Source organism: Apiospora marii, assembly GCF_038362585.1.
Source record: "Apiospora marii strain CBS 49790 chromosome Unknown utg000004l_segment0_segment1, whole genome shotgun sequence".
Lineage (NCBI taxonomy): Eukaryota > Fungi > Ascomycota > Sordariomycetes > Amphisphaeriales > Apiosporaceae > Apiospora > Apiospora marii.
The window spans coordinates 2095201-2118933 of NW_027117376.1; the positions used below are offsets into that span (position 1 = coordinate 2095201).

General features: G+C 52.0%; 7 protein-coding genes across 7 annotated transcripts; 4 read left to right on the forward strand and 3 right to left on the reverse strand.

The window, feature by feature from the left end:
• Nucleotides 1–6087: 6087 nt before the first annotated feature.
• On the reverse strand, nt 6088–7434 carry PG985_007609 (uncharacterized protein; the record flags this gene model as incomplete). The annotated part of the gene is made up of 2 exons (XM_066827377.1): nt 6088–7051; nt 7190–7434. 2 exons carry the CDS (start codon nt 7432–7434, stop codon nt 6088–6090), a joined length of 1209 nt encoding a protein of 402 aa, XP_066685052.1.
• Nucleotides 7435–9009: 1575 nt separating this feature from the next.
• PG985_007610 (Calcium/calmodulin-dependent protein kinase cmkB) lies at nt 9010–10380 on the reverse strand (the record flags this gene model as incomplete). The annotated part of the gene is made up of 2 exons (XM_066827378.1): nt 9010–10077; nt 10180–10380. 2 exons carry the CDS (start codon nt 10378–10380, stop codon nt 9010–9012), a joined length of 1269 nt encoding a protein of 422 aa, XP_066685053.1.
• A 1461-nt stretch (nt 10381–11841) lies between these two features.
• On the reverse strand, nt 11842–12391 carry PG985_007611 (peptidyl-tRNA hydrolase domain-containing protein; the record flags this gene model as incomplete). Its single annotated transcript, XM_066827379.1, has 2 exons — nt 11842–12106; nt 12165–12391. The coding sequence occupies 2 exons, from the start codon at nt 12389–12391 to the stop codon at nt 11842–11844; spliced, it is 492 nt and encodes a 163-aa protein (XP_066685054.1).
• A 1766-nt stretch (nt 12392–14157) lies between these two features.
• PG985_007612 (uncharacterized protein) lies at nt 14158–16647 on the forward strand (the record flags this gene model as incomplete). Its single annotated transcript, XM_066827380.1, has 3 exons — nt 14158–15235; nt 15289–15468; nt 15530–16647. 3 exons carry the CDS (start codon nt 14158–14160, stop codon nt 16645–16647), a joined length of 2376 nt encoding a protein of 791 aa, XP_066685055.1.
• A 964-nt stretch (nt 16648–17611) lies between these two features.
• On the forward strand, nt 17612–18414 carry PG985_007613 (cytochrome b-c1 complex subunit 8; the record flags this gene model as incomplete). Its single annotated transcript, XM_066827381.1, has 4 exons — nt 17612–17664; nt 17721–17752; nt 17956–18136; nt 18363–18414. The coding sequence occupies 4 exons, from the start codon at nt 17612–17614 to the stop codon at nt 18412–18414; spliced, it is 318 nt and encodes a 105-aa protein (XP_066685056.1).
• Nucleotides 18415–18925: 511 nt separating this feature from the next.
• Nucleotides 18926–20030, forward strand: PG985_007614 (uncharacterized protein; the record flags this gene model as incomplete). Its single annotated transcript, XM_066827382.1, has 3 exons — nt 18926–19189; nt 19270–19421; nt 19496–20030. 3 exons carry the CDS (start codon nt 18926–18928, stop codon nt 20028–20030), a joined length of 951 nt encoding a protein of 316 aa, XP_066685057.1.
• A 716-nt stretch (nt 20031–20746) lies between these two features.
• On the forward strand, nt 20747–22942 carry PG985_007615 (uncharacterized protein; the record flags this gene model as incomplete). Its single annotated transcript, XM_066827383.1, has 1 exon — nt 20747–22942. The coding sequence occupies one exon, from the start codon at nt 20747–20749 to the stop codon at nt 22940–22942; it is 2196 nt and encodes a 731-aa protein (XP_066685058.1).
• Between the last annotated feature and the right edge of the window lie 791 nt (nt 22943–23733).

Genomic DNA, 23733 nt, shown 5'->3' on the forward strand with positions numbered 1-23733 from the left:
CAAGAAGTGTAAGTACATATCAGGCACACATCGCGACAAACAAGCCTATCAGAATCCGATCATCCCATCAAATGAATCAGTCCTGACCCCTCCTCCTCGTGACTACTGTACCTAATCCGTCTCGCCTCTTGCTGCATATGCCGAGTCAAAAAGTAAACCCCGAGAGTCCGAGGTCAGGTAAGCAATTGCTTATTAGTATTAGTTAGTCTCCAGCTCCAGGGCTGGGAAAGTCTGTTTTAGTCTGTAGGTACGGAGCATGTATGCAACTGAGGAATAAAAAGTAAACGGCCCGTAATTGATCGTATTATTCATTGTCTCTTTTCATAATCCGAGTCCCAACAGCAGATGGAAGCATGGGAGGGGTTCCGCCCTTTTGGTGTCTCAACCATTTAACCTACTTCTACTTGTAACTCGTAGGCGCGCTGACTTGGTCTTGGCCCCTCCCTCCGTCACCCAGAAATCTTAGCCGCCTCGTCCAGGATCGGGATTCGGCACATGAACGGGCTGCGAGCGAGAGAGCCACTTCTTTCCATGTCGCCCATTCGCCGTTATTCAACATCGGTACGTATTCTTTTATTCAAAGCATCCTCCCTCTTCATGGGATGATCGGTCAACGTTTGTGCAACACCACCCCCAAAGATGCAGCGTCTGAGACAGTCCAGACATCTGCAGCTGCACACACACACACACCAATACATTGACGATACCACACCATCCATGCCCTCATGAGCCCATCATTCAGGGACCATCTCAACACCAAGCAACTAGCACCAACTCTTTCGATAGAGGGAACACGCATCTGCATACTAATTGATCCCAAGGGACGTGGCATAGGCTTGGAGTTCGTCATCGTCAAGCTCCACCCCTCGAGGCTAACCAGCCAGCGCTCGTAGGTGGCGCCTGCACAGGCAAAACGGGCTCGGATTGAGCTGCACACCGACGTTTGCAGGGATGAGACGAGACGGTGTTTGCATAAAACAAACCCGAACTTAACGGAAAACCCGACACGCAAAATCCGACAGCTAGAACAGACGGACAGATAGATACGTAGCGGGAGATCTCTGGGCAGTAGCTCTGGGCGGCCATCACCTGCTCCAGGATTGCGGGAAGGGCTTATCAGCTTACGGCGGGCAGACTGACTGAGTCACGGCGTAAGGACAGGCATCATCCATACTCGTTGCAACGCGAGATAAGAGAGAGCGAGCTTGTTCAGAGGCGGTTGCTTCCAAGCGAGAGCTCCCTCCCAGTGAGCCAGGTGCCAGGCGCCCGCATCTGCCCTACTGCTGCAGCTTGCATCCCCAATCACCAACCAAAGACGACCCTGAGCTTTGCTGGGTTTCCCTGGTTGGCATGGTCGGTTGCATCCCACTCGTCTGATCTGCGAAACGGAAATGCACGGGGTTCCCGCAGATTCAGGGAACGGAATTGCTTGCTGCCAGCTACTACTTACTTGTACACGCTTGACGATCAATTACCGATTGAAATGGCCGCTGTAACTCGTCGGTACCCACCCAGCATGCCATGATCGTTCGAACGCTCCCCCTCGCAAGTCACAATAATTCCGAGGTTAGACGTGCAGTTCGCGCCCTCTGAAACATTGCTGGCATTACTCGCGAACACTGCATGTTGCATGTCGCGTGCGCGCGTGGGCTGTGATTGGGTTTCCTCCAAGAATCCAGCCCTCGCTCGAGTTGCTCCAGTTGCTCCAGGTCCCCATCTTGCCAAGAGGCAATGGTTGGTGTCGAAAAGTCCGGTTGATCCGGTCAGCCTTGGCATTGGATCGAAAAAAGCACGATCTTGCCCTGTGGTTTGTCAGAAGTCCTTCCTTTGCCTTCTTTCTTGGTCAGCCAACGGGATGCTGAGTGTATCCGGGACACCGCAGCAGCAAGCAGCATAAGCATAAGCTGTTTTCCGTACTACTGTTCCATTCCACCGCCCGTCCGCGCCCGGCCATGTGAAAGGCATGAGGGTGCTACATCGGAAGCGGTTGGTGGATAGGCAATCGCCCGTCTCGAATAGATCTCAACATGTATGCCAACCAACTGCCAACTGCCAACATGCAATATGCAACATGGGCATTGCTGGGGCGTTGCTACCGCTTTGTCACTGCGTTGGACACCACAGGGTTGGAGATGAATTGCAATTGCTTGCCTTACCTCTCTTAACCATGCACACCCTACAATGCGGATCGGTGCATGGGAAGTACCAATCCACTCAATCCCGCCCATCACAATGCCTGCCATCCTGCCTTACAGCCGAGCTGGAATCGAGACGATCGGCCATTGAGTACGGAGCCCTAATAACGAATTATTCTCTCAATTGTTCTAGGTATCTGGCATTAATTACATTGCACTCGGCGGTTCGGCAGGCGAAGTAAGATGAGATCTTGGCATAATCTCGTTAGCCATAATGCAGTTCGTTATGCTCTCCCTGCCGAAGCGGGCCCTGCGTCGCTGTTATGGATCGCCTAATGGCTGCCGAGGAGGCAGCACGGGCGTCGCGGGCAGTACGCGGGCTCGGGTGCGCCCACCTTAGCCAGGCGATGGAGCTATCGGAGATGACAGGCCAGTCGACTAGGGAAATTGATCGTGTGGTGTGCTGTCCCCAACCCGGGAGAGAGGTCAAGTAAGGCCTTTTCCGGCCTCTCTTTTCTCAGCCCGGCTGGCCCGCCACAATGTCGCTGTCGCTCAGTCGGCTGCAGAAATTTTCTGTCAAAAAGCTACTAACGACTCGCCAAGCCGGTGTCACTGTCACCCTAATCATGTGCGTACAGAGCCATGCGGTCGCTTGACTCGAAAAAAGCTAACCAAGGGCGTGTTTGTCTCACGGCTTGAGGTTTCTGCTGCTTTAGTCATCCCACCCAGAAACATCGTGAGTTTTACGGTTGCATCAACCTTCGATGGGTACATATTTACACATGCAGCCGAATGGCGACGACCCTCAAGCCCTGCCGCGACACACTTGCATGTTCATGCGAATATAGTTGTGGGCATCAAACTGGAGAATGGACGGTATCTCGAAGCGCCAGTGGTCCAAGCTGATTCCACCTCGGCTGCCACTTCTCCTTTTCCCTACGGAGTATGTAGGGCATTTTGCTGGAGTATAGGGAGAGAAGGGACTTGGCGGCTCATGATTGGGCAGTTAGCATTAATGAGGCTCTATCGAACGGGAGTTCGTTGGCAGCCTAACTCGATTTTCGACATGCGACCATGCACGCTAAGCCAGCGTCTCGACCGGGAATGACCGTCGGGGTTTTTCTTTGGTTTTGGCTTTTTTTTTTTTCGCTCACGATCAATTTTTGTTCGCGATCCATAAAACATGTCTCGAAGAGGAGCAGCTGGCACTAGAACACGCCGCTAGACGAGAAACGGTTACCGTGGTACTGTGCCCTTCAACTCAACCAACCCATCCATCAACTTAAGCCTAAAGCCAAAACGCTTGTGACGTCAGTGGGTTTTGTTTTTCTTTTTTCAGACGATGCAATGCATCAACTGGCATTTCATATCATCGCATTGTGCATACCGACTAGCAAACACGACTAGTCGTTAGGTAAGAGAAGAAGAAGGTTTCCGTTCATGGGCGGTTTGCGGTATTGGGATGTTTCGGTCTGACGCCAGCGATGCCTGACGCCCATGGATGGCCGTCTTTGCCCAGAACGTCGTATCGTACATGATGACCGCTTCTTTCTTGGGCATGGTCTCACTCACCGCTGCGCGCGCATGTGCCTGGCTGGCCAACAACCAAAGGATGCGTACTTCCTGTCGGTCTCTTGGGAAAGGACCCCTCCATCTGATCTGATCTGATAATAGCTGGAGAAACAATGTGGCCTGCGATTTTTCTGAATAAGCCGCCTCATGCGCGATTCCTGGCACAGCTGAGCTGACACCTCTCGGAGAGCACCTGAAAAAACGGTCCTGCATGTCTAGGCACAAGTGATCATTTGAAATCAATACTGTAACCATCAATCTCTTGTCAGATCATTCGGCGATAAGCTTTTACTTCCCTTTCAAGACAGGGTCGAAAAAAGAGGCTCGCGCTCCTTCGTAGTAAGTAGCACGCAGGTGGACATTCGTTCGGGCACACCCGCTTGCGATCCTAGTGATTCATGATCTCCTCCCCCCCCCCCCCGGAACTAGAGACTGACAATCCTGTACGATTTCCTTCGGCTAGCTTGTCGATGGCCAGCCATCCAATACTTGACGTCAAGTATACCCAAAGTATCCACCTTATCGATCCTCTTGGATCGTGGGGGCCGCGCGCGATCAAATAGATAGTAAGAAATCCTTCCTGGGCACGCCGCCTGCGCCGCACGCCGCTGTATAGATGGAGCCCGGGCCTGCCGGCGGTCTTTTGGAAAGACGAGTACGGACTTTTCGCTGTCCACAGGATACCGGAGTTGGGAATATGTGTTTCATTACTAAATCAGAGTCGTCAAATTCCCAAAGATAGTCTTTTTTTTTTCTCTCCTTGGGGTCATCCTCCCCCTCGGTACAGTCCGTTCGGCGTCTCCATCATCAACACACAGCTTGGAGGGGCCGTTCGGCCGCGGAGGATCCACCTTATTTAAGTATCTAAGGCCAGATTTGGACGTCGATTGAAGTACGACGACTCCCGCCGCCCTCGCGACATTGTTGCCCAATGAGGATCCATGGTGCGTGTTATACATTGTCGTAGTGGCTTGTGTCATCGTTGTATAGATAATTTGATATAAATGCTGTATGTCATTGCGCCATGTTGAAACGACATTTCTATTTCCTAAGCCACGCCCGCGCATCTCGGACGGTCGAGCTAATTGTGTCATTTCGGCACGCGCAGCCACACTCAAACATGTTATTAAGGATACCAGTCCCTATGATACTCTCGTGCCGCCATCTTCTCATCCTTTCAGAGTGTTGTACTTATGTACAGCTCTTTGTGGTCGTGTCTCTTCATACCTATTGGACCCGGCGATCCGCGACTTGCTTCCTCGTGCTATTCTATCTCCTATGATAACGATATTCCTTCTTACATTTTTAGCAATTACATTTCACGTTAGGTAGTTGTTCTTTTGACCCTCTCGGCGGTCCAAACCGTGGAATTTCCCGGTAGGGAAAGTCCTGCGTGCTGCCTTTAGCATCCCTTATTCAAGTTGGAAGAAGCGATATTAGGGGTTTACAGAACGTGTTTCCCTCGCAATTGACATAATCCACCCATGGCTTCCCTTGAACGTTCAGGAAATTAGGTATGTTCTGATGTAATGGTGAGCCCATCCTTGCCATGTGAATGCTGCCAATAAGCATGCTGGCGCGTTGGAACACTATTCCCTCTCCCCTAACCTAGGCCACATCTGACATGGATCGAGTCTAACTGATCACTCGACGATGGTAGCCTCAGTGGAACCAATGAAAGGCTGAACAACAAATTGAAGTTTTTAGCGAGGGTAGCACCTTCAAATATTAGTACCCAATGAACATGAATATATAATGACAAGCACAGACCAGTAAATAATCAGGGAGGCTGTTATAGAACCGTGGATAGTCAGTGGTTGTTATATACTGGGAGTAACGATACCAATATTGGGGTATTCAGACAAGATGTTGATGCGAGGATTGCTTCTCGGAGACGCGGCGATATCATGTAAAAAGCAACTACCTGGGAGAATATGCTGTACTTGCACTTGTGGACGGAGTCGATCCCAGAATATCGGAGAACCCTGCAAGCCTTTATTGCTATAACGAACGTTATCGACCAATAGACTTGTTGAGACTTATTGGTACATATAGAATGATGAACAGTAGGGCAGCGTCTGGATAAACAACATGAAAGAATGGTAATATGAAAAGGAAAGTAGACACATTTAGTAAACAGCGAGAGTTTCCACCGGTCTCATGCCTTAACACACCTGCATGGTCCACATGCAAACAAAACAGCGAGAGTCCAGGAATCCAACAAGACAGGTCTGGGATAGAGATAAATGCGAAAGAAAGAAGGAAATCAAACATGATATGAACCAAACACGAGTGCATTGCCACTGGAAGAAAGCCCATCCTCAACAAAACTCCCCGTCTCAGCTTAATGATCTGGTGAACTGCTAGGACAAGTAAAAGCCTAGAGCTGACATTGGATCGCCCTCAGGTTCCTGTATTTGCAAAAGTACTGGCGATGCCCATGAAGCGAGCCCGGGCTCAGCATCTTACGGCATCCGCCCTGTCCGCAAGGTAATTTCTGGACTGCTTTCGGTTCCAGGGTAATTGGATCAGCTTCTGGGTGGTGTTCATCTAGGTGCTTTTGGAGACTCTTCTGGCTGAAATAGCCCTTCTTATCCCTCTTCTCACACGCAGGCACGGTGCAGGGGTACGGCGACCACTCGTGGACATCTCTCATGTGCTTGGTGTAGTCAGCTTGTTTAGCGAACGGCTTGTTTTGATCCTGGAAAGCGAGCGTCTGGTCCCTGAAGCTGGCATCCCGGTAGTCTGGACATCTTTCGAAGTGACACACCGGTCTAATGTTAACGATAGCTTGACGAGGGGGGAACTCTGCCTCCAATTCTGTATTAGAGAATTTGTGCCCATGCCTCAGATGCTGCATAAGGTGATCCTTTCTCTGAAAGGCACGGGGGCAATCAGGCTCTCGGCATGGGAAGTCGAGAGATGGTGGTCCACTCAGTCTTTTGATGTGACGATGAAGTGTGTCCAACTTGGCGCACTTCTGTCCACACTCACAGATGAACGGGGACTCATGAGCCACCCAGTGGTGCTTATTGTGGAAACGCTGGTGCCTTTGCAGAAAGTAATTGGATGGGAAGACTAGTTGGCAACCATGCATCCCACAATGGAAATCCACTGGAGAAGACGATGAGCCGGACTGTATCATCTCGTACCCAGTCGCGACCTGGGCGCCGTCCTGACCAGAACAGACAGTCTCGGCTGAATGGGCATAGCCCATTCCGTACCTTTGGGTTGCATTGATTCCAGCCTCATCGAGATAATCTGTTGCTTTTTCGGGCAGTGGGTAGGTGTGAGTGGCGCTGAAAGTATCTATATTGGAGGGCGGTATGGGTTTCGTGAGAGCGCTGCAAGACTTTTAGAAATTTCGAGAACGTGGAAGATAGAGGGTCACTTACATCTCCATTTGGTAGTCATGCGGGATGGACGCCAATTGTCCCCTTGCACCCTACGAGTTAGTGAGGCTAAAAAAAAAAAAGCCTCACGAATGTTGTAGGGTGCCGCTGGGTGACAGGGGTTCAGGATGGTTCTCGAAGCTGGTTGGAGGATCCTGCAAGCCTGCCACGTAGCCACTGTAGCCGGGCGCAGTACCAGACGTCTCCCCAAACACGGCCGGTTCGATACCCAGAGATGCGGCAGCAGCATCCATGTACTCGTAGTAGACGCTCCAATCCTCTTGGTCTTGAGTTGGGAAGGAAGCCGTCGCGTTTGGTGAGAGCGTGTTTTCCATGGTGAACGTCTTTCGCGCTCGCGCGGTAGACAGATGTTGAAGGGGACGACGGATGATGGTGAAGGATCAATGCTTGATGGCGAGAGACGGGAGGAGTTGCTAGCAACAACTCGACGGGAAGGTGAAGTGGTCGTGGTCGAGATGTCAAGAAGAAATCGATAATGACAGGAGAGAAATTCGGAGGAAGTAAGAAGTGTGTTGGGAAGATGAGAAATTGAAGCTTAACGATGAGATGGAAAGTTCTCGGCAGTCGAGGCATAAGAACAGTGGTGTGGCGCTAAGGCAGGCTGCGCATGTATAGGGTGCTCGAGGATGGGAGGCAACAGGCGCTTGTACCTGCTGCAGCCGACGTCCCACACCCGACGTCTGCTCATTCGTCTGCTCATTCGTATGTTCATTGAATACACCCCCAATCCGTAGATCTTACCCGCCGTGAGATATGAGGAGAGCAAGGGGATGCAAGAGCTTCCAACAACATGTCCTCTCGCTGTCACGCAGCGCAGCGGGCCGGTGCTGAATAGGGGCTGGACCTACTCCTAGCCATCTAGCCTCCACAGCCTATCTGTTATATGCCAAATGCCATCATATGTCGGTGATCTCTGTTATCTGCACCAAATCGTTCTATAGAGAACAAGTGAACTATACCTTAGCATATCGGGATTGGGTAGCACAAATATGACGGTTAGGAGAATATGTGATTCCTGTTTATGGTGAGTGCCGATATCGACATCGTCCCGGCTGTAATACAACGCATATGCCAATGCTTTTCCTGTGAAGCCTGAGGATGCTTACTTTCAACCACCAATTCAATCAGGGGCCTTCGCTTCCCACATGCGTTGAGAACTGGAAGTAAGTATGAGTTCCAGCGCTTATGTAGACAGAGGAACACACCAATCATGAAATCTCATCTAGTTCTCAACGCTCATTATTATATCCAAAACACCCATAGCCAGGTTATGTAAGTAAGTACACGAGAACGCAGCTTTGCTTGCTTGCTCGCTCTATGCTCTTATCCCGCTCGCGACAAATGCGACATGTTCGTCTTGTCTTGTCTCGTGTCTTAGCCATCATATAAACATTCGAAAGAATCCCGCTGTGCTGGTAAACAATAATGCCTGCTAAACGCATCATTATCAACAGTGGTTTGTTTTGTACACAAGAAGCAATTGTACGCAGTGTGAACTCGATCGAGGTCGCGCGAGAAACGTTCCATTTGAAAATACCCCCAAGCATTGACTGTGTATCGCGTTCCAACGTTATCCCACATGATCCAGAAAAAATCGCCCATCATTTGCTTGGCGCGGGTATATAGGAAGATGCGCTCTCTCTGACTGCTGTGCCGTAGCCCGCCCCACTGGGGGCAATATCTGAAAGATGAGGCCAGTGGTTGGTCAATGGCGGCTGTTATACATCGCTTCCGGCTCGATCCGTATGGTAGAGAGCCACGTACAGCGCTCACGGTAGTTGTGTGCTATTCGTTTCCTCCAATTGATTTCTGTTGCCAGATGGGTTCAGAGGCAGCCACTTGAGCTGCTTCGTGTCCCTTTACACGCTAATCCGACCAAATGATAACACTCATCGCCTGCTGCTGGCGTGACCAGCACTCCAAAGTCCCTTTGACGTCTCCACAACCTTATTAGCGACCATACCGGGCCGCAAACTCGCCGGGATGCTGCTCGAGGCCGCCGTGCCGCCCATCTCCGTATCCCCGTCGGCCTTGCTCCCGTATCCCGAATCCGACACGCTCACGCCGCTGTCGTTGGTTTTCGTCGGCTGCTGGCTGGCCAGCGGGGGCGCGCCGCGGGTGGGCTCGTTGCTGCGCGAGCCGTCCATCATCTGGGCCTGCATCTGGCCCTCGCGCAGCTTGTTGATGGCGCGCACCGTGTCGATGGCGGCGTGCAGCGTGCGGCGGGCGTTGAAGTTCTTCTTGACCGTCGGCAGCAGGTTCTGGCCCTTGTCGCCGTCGGGGCTCAGGTTGAAGCCGGCCACGAAGGCGTGGCTGAGGGCCTCGTGCGCCGTCATGCGGCGGTTCGGGTCGACCGTCAGGCAGCGGCGGATGAAGTCCTTGGCGTGCTCGCTGACGCCCCGCCAGTACTCGGCCGGCTGGAAGTTGTAGTCGGCGTTCAGGATCGCCTGCATCTCCTCGAAGTCGCTGTCGCGGTCGAAGGGCGTGTAGCCGCACAGCAGGAAGTACGTGATGACGCCCATGGCCCAGATGTCGACGGGCTTGCCGTGGCCCGTCTTCTTGAAGATCTCGGGCGCCATGTAGCCGGGCGTGCCGCACGTCGTGGTCAGCACGTGGAATTGCTCCTCGTCCATGATGCGCGACAGGCCAAAGTCGGCGATCAGCAGCTCGGCGTTGTCCTCGGGTGTGCGGAACAGCAAGTTCTCGGGCTTCAGATCTCGGTGCACGATGCCGTGGTCGTGCAGGTATGCGACGGCGGATAGGGTTGCTCGGATCAGGTCGGCGGCGTCCGATTCGTAGTAGGAACCTTTTCGGCAGATGCGGTCGAAGAGCTCGCCTCCCAATGCCAGATCCGTGACCAGATAGAGGTTGTTCATCGTTTCGAAATAGTCGACCAGAGTCAGGATATTTTGGTGTCCCATGGACACCTTCTTAAGAACGGCGATTTCATTGCGAACCTATACCCGGCAAAGACGGTCAGTTTGCGGAGGTTCCCAATTGCACACATGCAGAACAAGACATTGACGATAGCATCGTCAACCGCAGCTTGAGAAACATACCATGTGTTCGCGACCCGCCATCAATCGCTTGTTTATAACTTTGGCGGCATAGTACCGTCCGGTATCGATGTGTACGCACTCCTTGACGACAGAGTAGGAGCCGGCCCCTAACGTCTTTCCGACCTTGTACCGACAAGGTTGTATTTGGGGGTTCGGTTTGCCGCCGACGCCATTGTTCTGGAGCTCTGGAGTGGTGTTCATTTTGGCGATGGGATAGTTGGGATGAAAAAGAGCGGTGTTGTCGAGTCAAGACTCGAGAAGGTCTTTTGGGCGGGCGAATGGGGAAATCGTCAGCTGCAAAAGGTGGTGCGGGATGTCGGTGTGATGTAGTAAGTTTCGGAGGTCCCGTCGGAAAAGTGTGACCCTCTCTGCGGTTGGTCGAACCAGATGACAGGGACGGGCGAGAGATGCCGTGGGGTTTTATCTTTTTTTTTTTCTCTGGCCAGCTCCCGTTTTATTACTTCAAAATGACCGAATGGATGCGCAAAAGGGTATCTCGATAGTCAATGCGACGTGAAGCGATGTGTTGCTGCTGGCTGCTGGCTGGTGCTGCTGATCGAAAGACCGAGGGAGGAGAGATATCAAAATGAGGGGCGATCGTCCACAACCTGACGTAGCACGGGTAAGGCACAATAAGCTGCTGGGCTGCTGGCTGGCTGCGCTGCTGGATTGATGATCGCTAATATGCACTCTGCATTGGTCCGCCAATACCTAGATGCTACTTTTTACTGCTAGCTGATGCGACGGTAGGTGGTACCGGACAGGTCTGTTTTCTGTTTTCCTTTGGAGCCAACGCAGATTGTCGATATATCGGATGGAAATAGAAATCCAAATCTACGACAAGCAACTAACGTGCTAGAGGGCGGAAAATTAAGGACTTGTCGATCGTCTATGGGGTCCTGTCATGTCTTGGTCTTGCCGGTAGGTTTGCTTGGCCAGAGACAACAGCGTCGAAACATTTGATCTCCAGTTTTGATGTATCACCCCTCCCTTTCTCGTGTCTTCTTTGAGAAATTTCAGGGACCCCCTCCCCCTCTTTCCCAGTCTGGTCAGAACGTCGAATTGATGGGCAGAGTCAGTACCTAACGGGCACGGTGCCGCGCCAGCTAGCATGAACCCTTCGCAGTCCCCGTTTCAGCCCAATTGCCAGCCAATCTATCCTGGGCGAGCTGGCCGTTTTCCCTGGTGGATCCAGGGCAGGCCAGGCCCAGGCGCCAGGCTAGCAGCGCATGCCACCACCGCATAGCATTCAGCGGCCTAAAATGTCGTGGGGAAACCCTTTGCCATTTGGCTCTGGCTCTTTTGATCCTTCAAGACCATTCAAACTGAGTGAGTACCATGTTTGTTGTAATGAGTTGTATTGATTCTTTCTGTAACCGCTGTTTATCCCATTCTCTAGTTTTTGCTAGGAACTTCTCACATCAACATGGAGAGGCGGATTGACCGTTTGCAAATCAGAAATGCCGTCAAGCGGTCCTCTTATCCCACCTCAGTCACTAAACGACGTCTTCCTGGAAGCTTTCTTGGCGCTCTCATGCTTTTTGGTCTTTAGCCTGTTCGAATCGAACTCCTTTTTGCTATTGGATTGGCTGTAAGCAATGGTGGGAACTCAAAAGCAGCTTGGGGAAATGATTTTCCCCATGGGGAGGGAATAATAAGCACTTACAGGGCCTCGTACTTCTTTCTCTTCTTGTCGCTCGTTTCACCGGGGACGCTGTCGCGAAATATCCTCCGCAGCTCTTCGGCTAGCTTTTGGTGGTTCTCATCCGTGTTGGCCGTCCGGCTTCTCTGTGTCTGGGCCTGGATGCTGATGGAGTCGTTTCTGGCTGTGTAGTGTTTGCAAGTGCGCAGGCCCGGGTGCATCAGCCGGGGCAGGACCTTGATCAGGTCGTTGACCGGCCACACCGTCGTCGCCTTTGTTTCCGTTCTTTACGATCTGACATCAGAAAGGTCACCTCGATCGGAAGAGAAGGGGAAGCACGTACTTGTTTACATGCTGACCTCCTGGCCCGCTGGAACGGGAGTAGCTGGTCTGGCCCTTGGGTAAGCTACTCTCGTTGAAGGAGGCATACCAGCTCCTGGCCTCTTCAAGCTCGTCCCGGTCAAAGTTGGCATCGAATGCTTGATGCCGAACTGATCGATAAGGTACCCTGCCAGTCAGATTGAACGAGAAGCCTAGTGGTGGCAGGACACGCAGAGATCGCGGGAACATGGCTGGTTATTCCTTTTGGTCCCGACTGGCCAACAGACGAAGCGAAGCCGTTCACTAACCGGGTTACTATGCCTATCACGAATGCCAGTCTCGAAAGCTCCCCATCTCCTTCCAGCCCTAGGAGCTAAGAAGCTTGCGAACAGACAGCGGAAGCTAACCAACAAGGAAAAAGAATTCGATATCGATTCTATGAGCATCTGAGTATAATATCGCGGTTAGGTTGGACTGAATGCGCGTTGCTCTTACTACATGCCTACCTAAGGGACTGGTCGGGAGAAGTCCGGCCGAGGGAGACAAGAGGAGCTGTCTGCCTTATCTGTCAGGTCACTTATCAGTGTCGTCAATTGACAGGGTTCAATCGACCCAAGGTAAGGTCGGCGACGGGCGTGTCTGAACCCAGCCCAGGTATCCTCGCATGTGAGGAATGTACGGCGCGTTTCTGGAAGAAAAAATTCCTCTGCCTGTGCCTGACTCTTTGAATGCAGCCTTATGTTGGTGATCTAGTTTCTCCTCCCGCTCCATCACCGCCCTCTCTCTCTCTCTCTCTCTCTCTCTCTCTCTCTTCCTCCTCCAGTTCACTGCTCGAGACTGCCAGTACACCGTTCCAATTGCCGGGTCCACAAGAGCCTGTGCTTTCTGCTCTTCTCTTCGGTCGCAAACTCAGGCTAAGCTTACGTCACGTTGTGCAGTGCAGCTCGACAGCCGGCCGTTTTGCGCACCGTTCCCTCTACGTCAACTATATTTTTTCTGCCCATCCCCAGAGCTGTCCCGCAGCAGCAGCCTCTTCTTGCCAGCTTCATATCTATATCCCAGCCAACAAGGGTCAATCTGCCTTGCCCTGGAAAGAGAGAGCGAGAGACAAAAGCAGGAGAGATTCTAACTTCGATAAGGGTCTTTTGCATGACTGGAGTAAATTGATACCTACCAAAATTCAAGCACCCTTTGCACTACTACTACTACCGCTGGCAGCACGCCTTCATCCACCGCGTCTTCTCACGAGTGCAGTCAGTAGCGGAACCTGAATCACCAACAATCCGTGTGATTGTTCCCAGCAATCAGAAGCCCATTCCTCCTTGCCACTCCAATATCTATCTCTCAATCACCAATACCCACCCAAAGACGCGCACACGACCGTCTGCCAAACTGCCCACTGCCCCCTCAAAGTAACGCTCAGTGATTTTCTCTCTCTGCGACCCAACCTACCCACCCCTCTTCCCCCAATTCGGCCTTTTTACCTGTCAATCCATTTGATCCATCCCAACCCCACCGCGGGGTCCTAACCTCCAACCAAGCTCTCTCCCGCGCAACCTTCCATTGTCGGAGCTTTGCGCCTCGAGTGACTGCTGCCAGCCAACAGTGATGATAGCTTCGGCCTCCATTATTCGAATATCGCCTGCGCGACATTGACGCTTACGCAAGTAGACCCGCCCGGCTTCCGGCTTCTCCAATTGTTGCGATTGTTCACAAGATCTCCGGCTCTGCCTTCGCATTGACTCCATTTTCGCACACCAACCGAGCCCACTTGTGCGGTCGACTTTGGGGTGAGAAAAAAAGCACATTGCCTTATACAGAACGACTACGTTCTCCCAATACCGAATCCCCCTTGATTTTGCTCCCTCCTAGACTTGATGACAGAACACCATCGTCAGCTAGAGCCCGGGGTGGTTGCTTCTGCTGATTTGGAGCCGTGTTCGCCGAAACCGATCAACCTATCTTCACCAGCGTCCGTTCCTGCTCTCCAAGACCAGGTCGACACTTACTATACCATGTCCCAGCCGCCCGCAGCCGGCTCGCTGAGTGCGGCTGCGGCCCTGGATGCACCTGGTGTCGCGGCCAACAGCATAGACCACATCCCATCGTACCTGGCCGTCTCTCCGATCCAACTGAATGGCGATGGGGCGCATGGAGTTGCAGACACAATTTCTGGAGGTGCCCAGGAACAAAAGGAGCAGAAAGACCCCCAGAGTGGGACAGCATACAAGGATGGAGACAATTACGCCAAGGAATTCGATTCTCCAGCTGCCGAAGTGGCCGACGGTCCCCAAGACGATGTACCACAGGGCAGCGCATCCACTGCTGGCGCTGTCGATTCGAAAGGGCCCTCGACCGCCGAATCTTCATCTGATGCCAAATCGTCCCAAGTCGCATCTCCCACTGAACCCTCCACACGGCCAATCGACTCCAGTCTGCAGACTTCTTCAAATCTGTCAGCTGCAAATCAGCCTCGTACAGACTTGCTCAACCAGACGGATGCTGAAAGCCCATCTGTCAAGGCCGTAGAGGCACCTTCGAAGTCGGAGCCAGATGCGCCTGGTGCACCTCAAGCTGGCGAACCTATCGACATCCAGGCGTTAGTGGATAACATCACCGCCAGGGCAGCAGCTTCAGATGCCAATCAAGCAAGCAGTCCACCCAAACCAGATGACTCCCAAACGGTAGCAAATCCCCAGCATCTGCAAGCACAAGCATCCACACAAGCTTCGTCCTTACCTCCTAGACCCCCCGTATCCCAACAGCCAACTTCGGCCTCCTTGCATGCTGAAGAGGTCAAGCGGTTCCCGCATGCCAATGTCCCAGCCGCTTTTCCCGTGCCACCCTCTGCGGGTATGTCATACCCTTATGGTACTGATGTGAGCTATCCACCGCCTCCCACCATGAATTCCACCACGCATCCTCCGATGCCCATAGCACAGTATAGCCAAGCTCCAGGTCTACCCAACAACATACACGTCTCCGAACCTCAGCCGCCGCAGCAGACATATGATATCTTCTTACAAGAAGAGCGCAAGTATGTCTCTGAGGCGAAATGGGATAGGTTCCCCGAGGGTTCGAGACTGTTCATTGGTAAGCATGTCGTTGCCCACCTTTAGCCATGAGTTTTGCTGATGTCGGTATAGGTAATCTGTCTAGTGAAAGAGTTTCCAAGCGCGAAGTGTTTGACATATTCTCGCGTTACGGTCGCATGGCCCAGATATCACTGAAGCAGGCCTACGGCTTCGTGCAATACCACGATGTGGCTGAAGGAAAAGCCGCAATGGATAACCTTCAAGGGGTCGAAGTTGGCGGTCGCAAGATTAGTGAGTGAACCTGTGACTTATGACTTGTGATTGTGACTCGACGCTGACCATGGCGGGACAGATCTCGAGCCTACCCGCGCTCAAAAGAAGGAGAGCAATGATGGCGATCGACAGCGCGGGAACCGAGGCAAAGGCAACAATGCCAACGAGCGAGGCCGTGCTGATGGGCGCCGCAGAGATGATTACCGTCCCCGCTCCCCGTCTCCTAGCCGTGCCAACCACTTCAGACAAGGCTCATTTGGTCGTGATCGAACTAATTGGGAGTCTTCCTCGTATGGTGGCCGCAGTCGAGGCCGCTCACGATCGCCGGTTTCCTACAACGGTGGATACAGGCGGCGCAGCCCCAGTCCGCACTACCGGGGCCCACCCACAACCGAGGCCGATCTGGACATTCCCCGAAGATATGCTGGCGAGGTCCCGGATGTTCAACTACTGCTGCTGCAGGAGGTGGATAGGGATTTCGTCACCTGGGTGCAGCGATCCTTCGCCGAGCGTGGCCTCAAGGTTGATGTTATGTTCCTCAACCCTCGGTTCCCCCGCGATCTCGTGATCCAACGGCAGATAGTGGAGGGTGTTCATGGTGTATCAGAGCTGGATTACCGAGCTCAGTCGATCGCCAAGATCCCACTCCAGGTCTTTGACAGATCCGCTGGACGGCACAATGCCCGTTTCGACCAATACCAGGACCTTGACCCTGTCATCGCCGCGGAACTCGTGGCGCGGGCCAAGTCCCTGTCTCAGGTCCCGTCGCCTGCAGTCTACGGTGGTGGTATGTATGCCCAAGGCGCCTATGCGCCCGGCCCTCCAGCGGCTCATAGCTATCCAACACAACAACCACCTGTACATGCGAATACTGGCCTGGCAGGCCTCAACAACCTCGACAACGCCACTCTGGCAAAAGTACTGGCCGTGATGCAACCTGGTGCACAGGGCACGATGCCTGGTCAGCCAATGGTGCCCGATGCCGGAGTCGACGTTAATTCCATACTTGGCGCTTTGGGAGGCAATGGAGCAGCCCCACCACCTTTACCTCAACATGTTCCCCAGCACCATCAGCATGCCGCCAGCTATGCACCAGCGCCCTACAGCAACATGCCGCCTCAGCATGCTTCACATGCGGGTGACAATGCTCATCATGTACAGAACATCATGGCGCAGCTTTCTAGGTACCGGCAGTGAGGTGTTTTTCTTGGTTCTTTCTGCAAGATGTCATTTCTAGCTTTTCACCCTTCAGCGGGCTTCCAAGTCAGGATCTTGCCTCATTCAAGGATTGAAGCAGGTGGGCACGGATGGAATGGTCGTTTGAACAAAATCAAAAGCGGCATCACACTGTGCTTCTTCTAGCGGGATGGATGACGACGACAAGTGACGAAATCTTAACGAATCGAGATGCATTTTCAGGTTGTTTGGCGTTTTGAGCTCTTCTCAGCACGGGGAGGAAAAAGAAGAAGAAGAAGAAGAAGAGAGACAGAGAGAGCTTGATTCTGTTGTTTCAGGGTGTGTTGTTGTCGCTTCGCATATGAATACCCCCCGGTCCTCGGTCCTCGATCCAGGCCGATACGTAGTAGATGATCTGAATTTCAAGATATCCAGCTTTGGCGAGTTTTGACGTTCCATTACAAGTTACATGCCGAGGTGATGATCGCTTGCGTTCCATAGTTTTCATTTATGGGGTTACATTTGGGATCTTGGGTGGCGGTTAAGATAGGGCACGGGAACGTGGCCGGACCAACGTCATGCCGTATTACGCTGTACCGAGCCCTTGAGCCCCGGTGGGGTGTGGGACTTACTCGGATACCCAATTCGGAAAAGGACCTCCTTCCCCATCTATTGATCTTCCGTCGAGTGAAGGATGCTCCAGTGTAAGCTGACATGCATTGCATCCGACGTGTGAGGGATCATGCCTTGTGGGGGGTTATCAACCACTTCCGCCGCCTTTGCGCGTCCCCTTGACAACTCAGACAACATAGATATCTGATGGTGTCTTTATCTGAAGGGCTTACCTTGACTACTCTTTATCTTCAGCGTAAGCTCTACTAAACATATATTTTCATCACTGGATGATTATAACCTGTTTCATCCAAGCACTCCTGTATCTAATTTATTACTTCTAGGACCCCGGAGTATCACTGCCACGCACAGTATGAGACCTAGCCAAGTTCTGCGAGATGAGCCGCCGGTGGGCAAGTATGGCAAGTATGTTGTAGCTCACGATTTACCACTTGACCAGATTACTGACGAGTGCCGACCAGATACCTCAATAAAGCCACTTGGGGAAACCTAGGTATGTCGAGGTATCTCTTCTTGCACGATATCCATATCCCAGAATAAACACACCAAGAGCAGCGAGCGTAGTGGTACCGGTTCCCGATGTCCCAGACTTTGTCATTTTACCTCTTCGTTACCCCTGAGCACCCCGTCTCACCTCCCTGGTGTCCCTCTGGCTTCACCTGCTTGGATGTCGTACTGATATGATGATGCAAAAAGGCGTCGCCACCCCCGAGCGCGGCATCATCACCTACTCGCTCTCGTCGAACCGACAGAACATCCTCGCCGGCGCGGCTCATGCCGCCGTCTTCAACACCTGGCGCCGCTTCGCGGCCCAGGTCCTCTTCTGGGCGCCGCCGCTGGTGGCGGCTTATTATGCTATGGATTGGGCTAATAGGCGGTACGTCATGAATCCGGACCTCTTGTTTTCGTCTTCATTCGTTTTATTTCTCCCCCTTCTCAGTAAGTGGAGAGATGTTCGTCTCGCCCGGTCTTCTCTCCATAGCCATACTGGGGAATGAGGTGCAGGAAAGAAGCAGGCCACACAGAAATAAAATAATAAGGGCTTTGGGCGATTTGTCGGGATTACTGTTTGGAAGAGACCATAACTGACTGTGATTTTCCAGGAATAAGTATCTATATTCCAAAAAGGGACGGGCTGCTTTGAAGGAGGAGTAATTCTAGCGTTTTGGGACTATTACATGGGTTTTGAACTACAGTCAATTGGCAAAGACATGATCCTAAGTTATATACCGAATGTATCGTGTCTTACACCACAGTGTCTCCCTCGCTATACCACTCCAACTTCAGCTGCTATCTCTGATGTATCCTCTGGCTCGCAACGAGGAAGGTTTGAGATGTACTCGGCATACTCGGCGGCGAGGGGACACGGGGGAGCATGGTGAAAGGAGCACTCGGATCGTTGGTTTAGATGGTGTCACTACATTAAATAGCGAGCAACATGGCTGAAAAGGGGGCTTCCATAGAGATGATGGACATTGTCCCGTCATTCGTGACACACTGGTGCTTTCGTCAAGAAAACGCTGTCGCATCTCCAGGGTTCTTCTTTTTCCCATTTCTTCCCGATTGGGCATCGTGCGGCCCGGCACCCCTGTCAGGTCGGCCATAGATGTGTAGAGATTGATCATTGCCCCCTGTCCTTCCCTGTTATACTAACTATCCTTAATTAATGAATATCTTGACACACGTTGGGGGGGGGGGGGGGTCTGGTATCTGCCTGAGTCCCCGCTGGGTCCTGCAGAAGGACCGGCCCGAGGAGGCAATGGCTATATTGAGGCTGTTGAGAGAGGGTCGCTTCAGTAACGACGAGATCGAGGGTGATTCCAGGGAGTACAAGGCTACCATCAACAATGCTCTCCATCAGGGGCACTTTGAAGAGCTCTTCCAAGGCCGTAAGTTTCCAGCAGCCGCCGTGTTCATGTGGGCATTGTCTGTAATTAAATACTGACGGGTGGGCGTGGCGGTCAATCTCATATGAACCTGATCGTCATTGGAAACAATGTATTCCTGCAGTTGACCGGCCAGAACTTTACGTCGGTGCACAGGACATATTTCATCGGAACCATTGGCGTTGTGAAACCCTTCGCCATGACGAACGTAAATACGGCCATCGAAATTGTCATGGCCCTCGTGACCCAGAGTCTCACCGACGTGGTGGGCAGGATGTGAGTGGCGTCATCATCTCCAAATTGGTTTTAAATTTCAGCTGATCTTTCCCGGCGGGAAATTCCCGCCGCAGACCGTTTATGCTGGGTGGCGCTACAGTCCAGATGGGCGCGCTCTGCACCATGGGCGGGATGGGCACAATCCCGGGCCCCTCCCTCCCCGTGAAAACGGGCATCGTGGCCATGGTGACTGTCTTCGGCGTCGGCTTCCAGTTGGGCTGGGCTCCGCTCGCCCACGTCATCGCGGCCGAGGCGCCGACGCAGCGGCTGCGGGACAAGCCCTTTGCCGTCGGGTCCGTGTTCAACATTGCGATACAGATTCTCGTGTCGTTCGGCGTCCCGTACCTCCTTAACGCCGAGTATGCCGGCCTTGAGAGTAAGGTCGGTTTCATATTCGGTTCCACGGCTTTTGGGGCTATTTTGTTTACCTGGTTCTGCATACCGGAGTACAGTGGGCGGACGCTTGAGGAGATTGACTGGCTTTTCCTGCGGGGCACGGCGATCCGGGATTTCGGAAAGGCTGGGAGAGTTTTTGATGGGGAGGCGGTGGAGGGCCAGACTTTGGAAGTTGGGGAGGAACCCTATAAGGGCAGTCATGATGCCCCCTAGATGTAAATATCCTACAGGGTAGCAAGCCACAACGGCGCAAATTTGAAAGCTGGTAGATGAGGAGTTGCATTGCTGCTGGTATTAATCAAAAGGTCCCTGCCGGGGTCCTGGGTTGTGATACGTCCAGTACCCAGCCATTGTACCAACCAAGCGTTGATGTCTCCTGCGACTACGCAGTTTAAAATAAGACCCCGCGTTTGCTATTTTGGGATCCCATACAGCCTTGCGATCAGTGAAGCAGGGCGGTGTGCAACAGAAAGCCCCTAGCCAATGCCCAAGCGCCCTGATAAGCAGCCAAGCGCCCATGCCCCGTGAATAGCCACCACCAAGTCCACCCCTTTGGCGTTATCTTGTCCAATAGGAGACTGCAGTTGCTCCTTAGCCGCAACAAATATACCAGCGATGACGACGGTGATCATGGAGCGGACCTGGTACAACATGACCCAATCCAGCTCTTACTGGACCGCTGGGACGGGACTTGCAGTGTTTGCATAATTATTCAAGCCACATTACGAGCTGTTTTTGACTCAAGGCCCCAGCCTTGTATTTGCCACTCTCATGTTTGTGAATCTTCTGTGCAACGTCTGAGTTCTTAAGCCCCGATCTCACATCATCATCTTATTCTCTCAAGTGCATGTATGCATTTTGCATTGAAACCTGCCCCATTGTTCTGCCCCATTGTTCCCTCAACAAAACACCACCACACAACTCGCACAATGTCGCAGCGGCGACTCTCACAGCACAGCATTGAGCTGTCTGACGTCTCAACGAGGCATTCGTCCATGACGTACCACTCAAACACCCCCACCTCCCAGGGCCAAGGCCTTCTCACCCAGCCCCCGGAATATGAGCCTGTTCACGACGCTTCCGTGAATGATGATGTTGACACACCCGGCTCGCACAAAACCCCATCTAACACCCCAACGAAACACCGAGGCCGACGATTCTGGCGCAGGGTTGGGAAAAAGGGACTCATAATAATACCTTTTGGCTCTTTGCTGCTCCTCGCTTCGATCATTTTCCTACAGTTCCTATGGCTCCAAGCTCGCAAAGCCAAAGATGGCAAAGAACCTCACAAGCTCTGGAAGACAATAGTTTTCCGGGAGTGGATCACAAGAACCGTCACTATCACTGCAGTGCTCATGCGCAGCGTAATCACTGCCCAAGCCGCAGTCATTGCATCGATGGTGGCAGCAATCGTTGTTGAAGCATCAGTCCATATTAGCCAGTTGCCCATATTATCGATTGCCCGAGCAGTCAATATATCTCCTACAACTCTGGCAACGCCAATTTATACCAATGCTCGACTTACTTCAAGATATTTTCACTCGTTGCTTGTTATTACGACTTGCTTCCTCGCCATTGGAGGCCAGTTCATTTCCACACTTCTGCTATCAGATTTTCAGATCACCAGTATAGAAAGCCTCCCCATCTCCAAAATGCGTAGGGTGGGATCAGATTCTGTCATGGGGAGCGACTCCGACCAAAACAAACCCTGGACGCAAGCCCCTCAAGCCTTTTGGCGATTCGCAGAAGTTCGCGTCCCCAATCAGAAAACGCCCCCAAACATTATAGATACCGGTGCTACCGCACGCGCGGCTATCCCTTGGCTAGATGAGAAATCCCGCGTGGACCTCAGCTTTTACAAAGGCAAAGCCGCAACCTGGGACGCCAGAGTTATATGTTTCAGCCCTATGTTAGAGGAAGTGAATCTGGTCGTAAAGAACGGGTCCAGGAAATTGGATACGGAGACATCTTTAACTACAGAGGAAATCATTATCCAAGGTTCACTTGCGTACGATTACACTTACTCACCTCTTCATCGGAAAGAAGACATTTCCACTGATTCAATCAACTGCACATTGGTACGTGATTCCCCGGTTGTTATTTGCGCGATTTACAATGACTTCATCCCCGACTCTTTGCTGGTGGACAATGTGGAATCGCGGGACGAAGAGAAGGCCACCAGCTTCCTGGTTTTTAAGTCGATTCAACGAAGATTCATGAGCCACACAGATCTCGAAGCGTACTCCAACATAACCTTCTCTCACGGCCAAAGCGATCACGACTGGACAATACGAAGAGACGGGCCATGGACAACGAGCCTTAACTCGTCTGGTGACCAGATCTTTGCCCTGAGCTACTGCTGTACGGACCCCACCATTTATTATTTGGACGTCGCCATGAATGGAACATTGGAAGGCTCAGAGCCTACCATTGAACTTCTATGGCCCCACGAACTCCAGGAAGACGACCAAAAAGTGACCAAAGGTTCCCAAAGTGGTCCACTGCGGAGGCAACTAGGCGCCACGCTGGAAAATCTGACCCCCCAGGATCGTGGCATTCTTTCTCTCGACATTTCAGAAACAGACCAGGATTCTCTGCTTCCGTCTTTGGGAGCTCTGAGAAGCTTAGCAGCTAACCCTGCATATACTTTCGACGGCACGCCCGCTTGGGAAATGCACGATTTCCACAAAAGGTTGTTGTTGGATATAATAGAGGAAACAGGAAATCCGGCCCTTGCTATTCAGTCTCTTGCGACAACTCTAAATCATATGGGATATTACGCTTCTAGTTACAGTTGGTCGAACAACACCTCCATTACCTACGTGACTTCGAAAAGCATGTCTATACCAGTTGGACGGGCCGGATTCATGAGTGTTATCGCCATCGTTGCTGCCCATCTGGTCATCCTCTTCGTCACTTCGGTTCTATTCATCCAACGTACGAAGGCTACCTTGATTGGCAATCCTTGGCAATCGATAGCCCAGGTGGTATCGGATGACACCCTGCCGATTTTGACCCGATTGGATGGTTTGGAAGACCGAACGGACGAGGAAATGCCCAATGTGACGGGCAATATTCAGCGACGACAGAATGGCAGAACTGAGTTCGGTGAGAAACAGGAATAGGTCGACTGCAACGGCAGATGGCAACATGAAAGAATCATGAGACGTATCCGTCACGTTTATGGTCGAAGGAATGGAATTAAAAACCCATAGGGCTCTTGATTGTGTACCATTCAAAACACAATGGCCTCATTTTAGATGCGTAATATCCCTTGATGAGTTCCAACAACCGTGTCTCCGAAGTGAGCTGGACTGGGGTAGACTATATGATTTTGGGAATGGGCGATCTACGAGATTCATCAGCGAAGTACGGTGGCGTCCTGTTTTATGTTTTTCATCTGTTGGGCCTTTTCAGTTTATTGGTTCAGGCAAGAAAGTGAATAAGTTTGATTGATTTGTCTAAAACATGAATAGGAAATCTCATTGCTGGTTACAGGCACTGCGTATGGAGGAGACTTTATCCGGAAACTATAATCTTGTCAGAGGTAGAGGGGTAACAGCGTTGGATTGAAGTCGAATGTATCGTTTCTTAACCTGTACACCACGGTGCCTTTCCCAGCCAGACGCCTTCGACCCGATCATTAATCTCTGATGAATTCTCTAGCTTGCAGCGAGAAACATTAGATATGTATTCGGCGTACTTGGTGCCACCTTCGTATTCATGGATACGAACCAGCACACCCTCTAGTCCACTCAAGCCGTAAATAATGAGCGCAAGGCTGGTTGGCAATTTCGTGAAAACGTCAGGCCAGGTAGGGCTGTTGTCTGCGTTGACTGTTGACTGGTCGAGTCTGACGGTTTTCCAAGTCCATGGTTTCCATTTCTTGTCTATGCCCTGGACATCCTCCTTATTT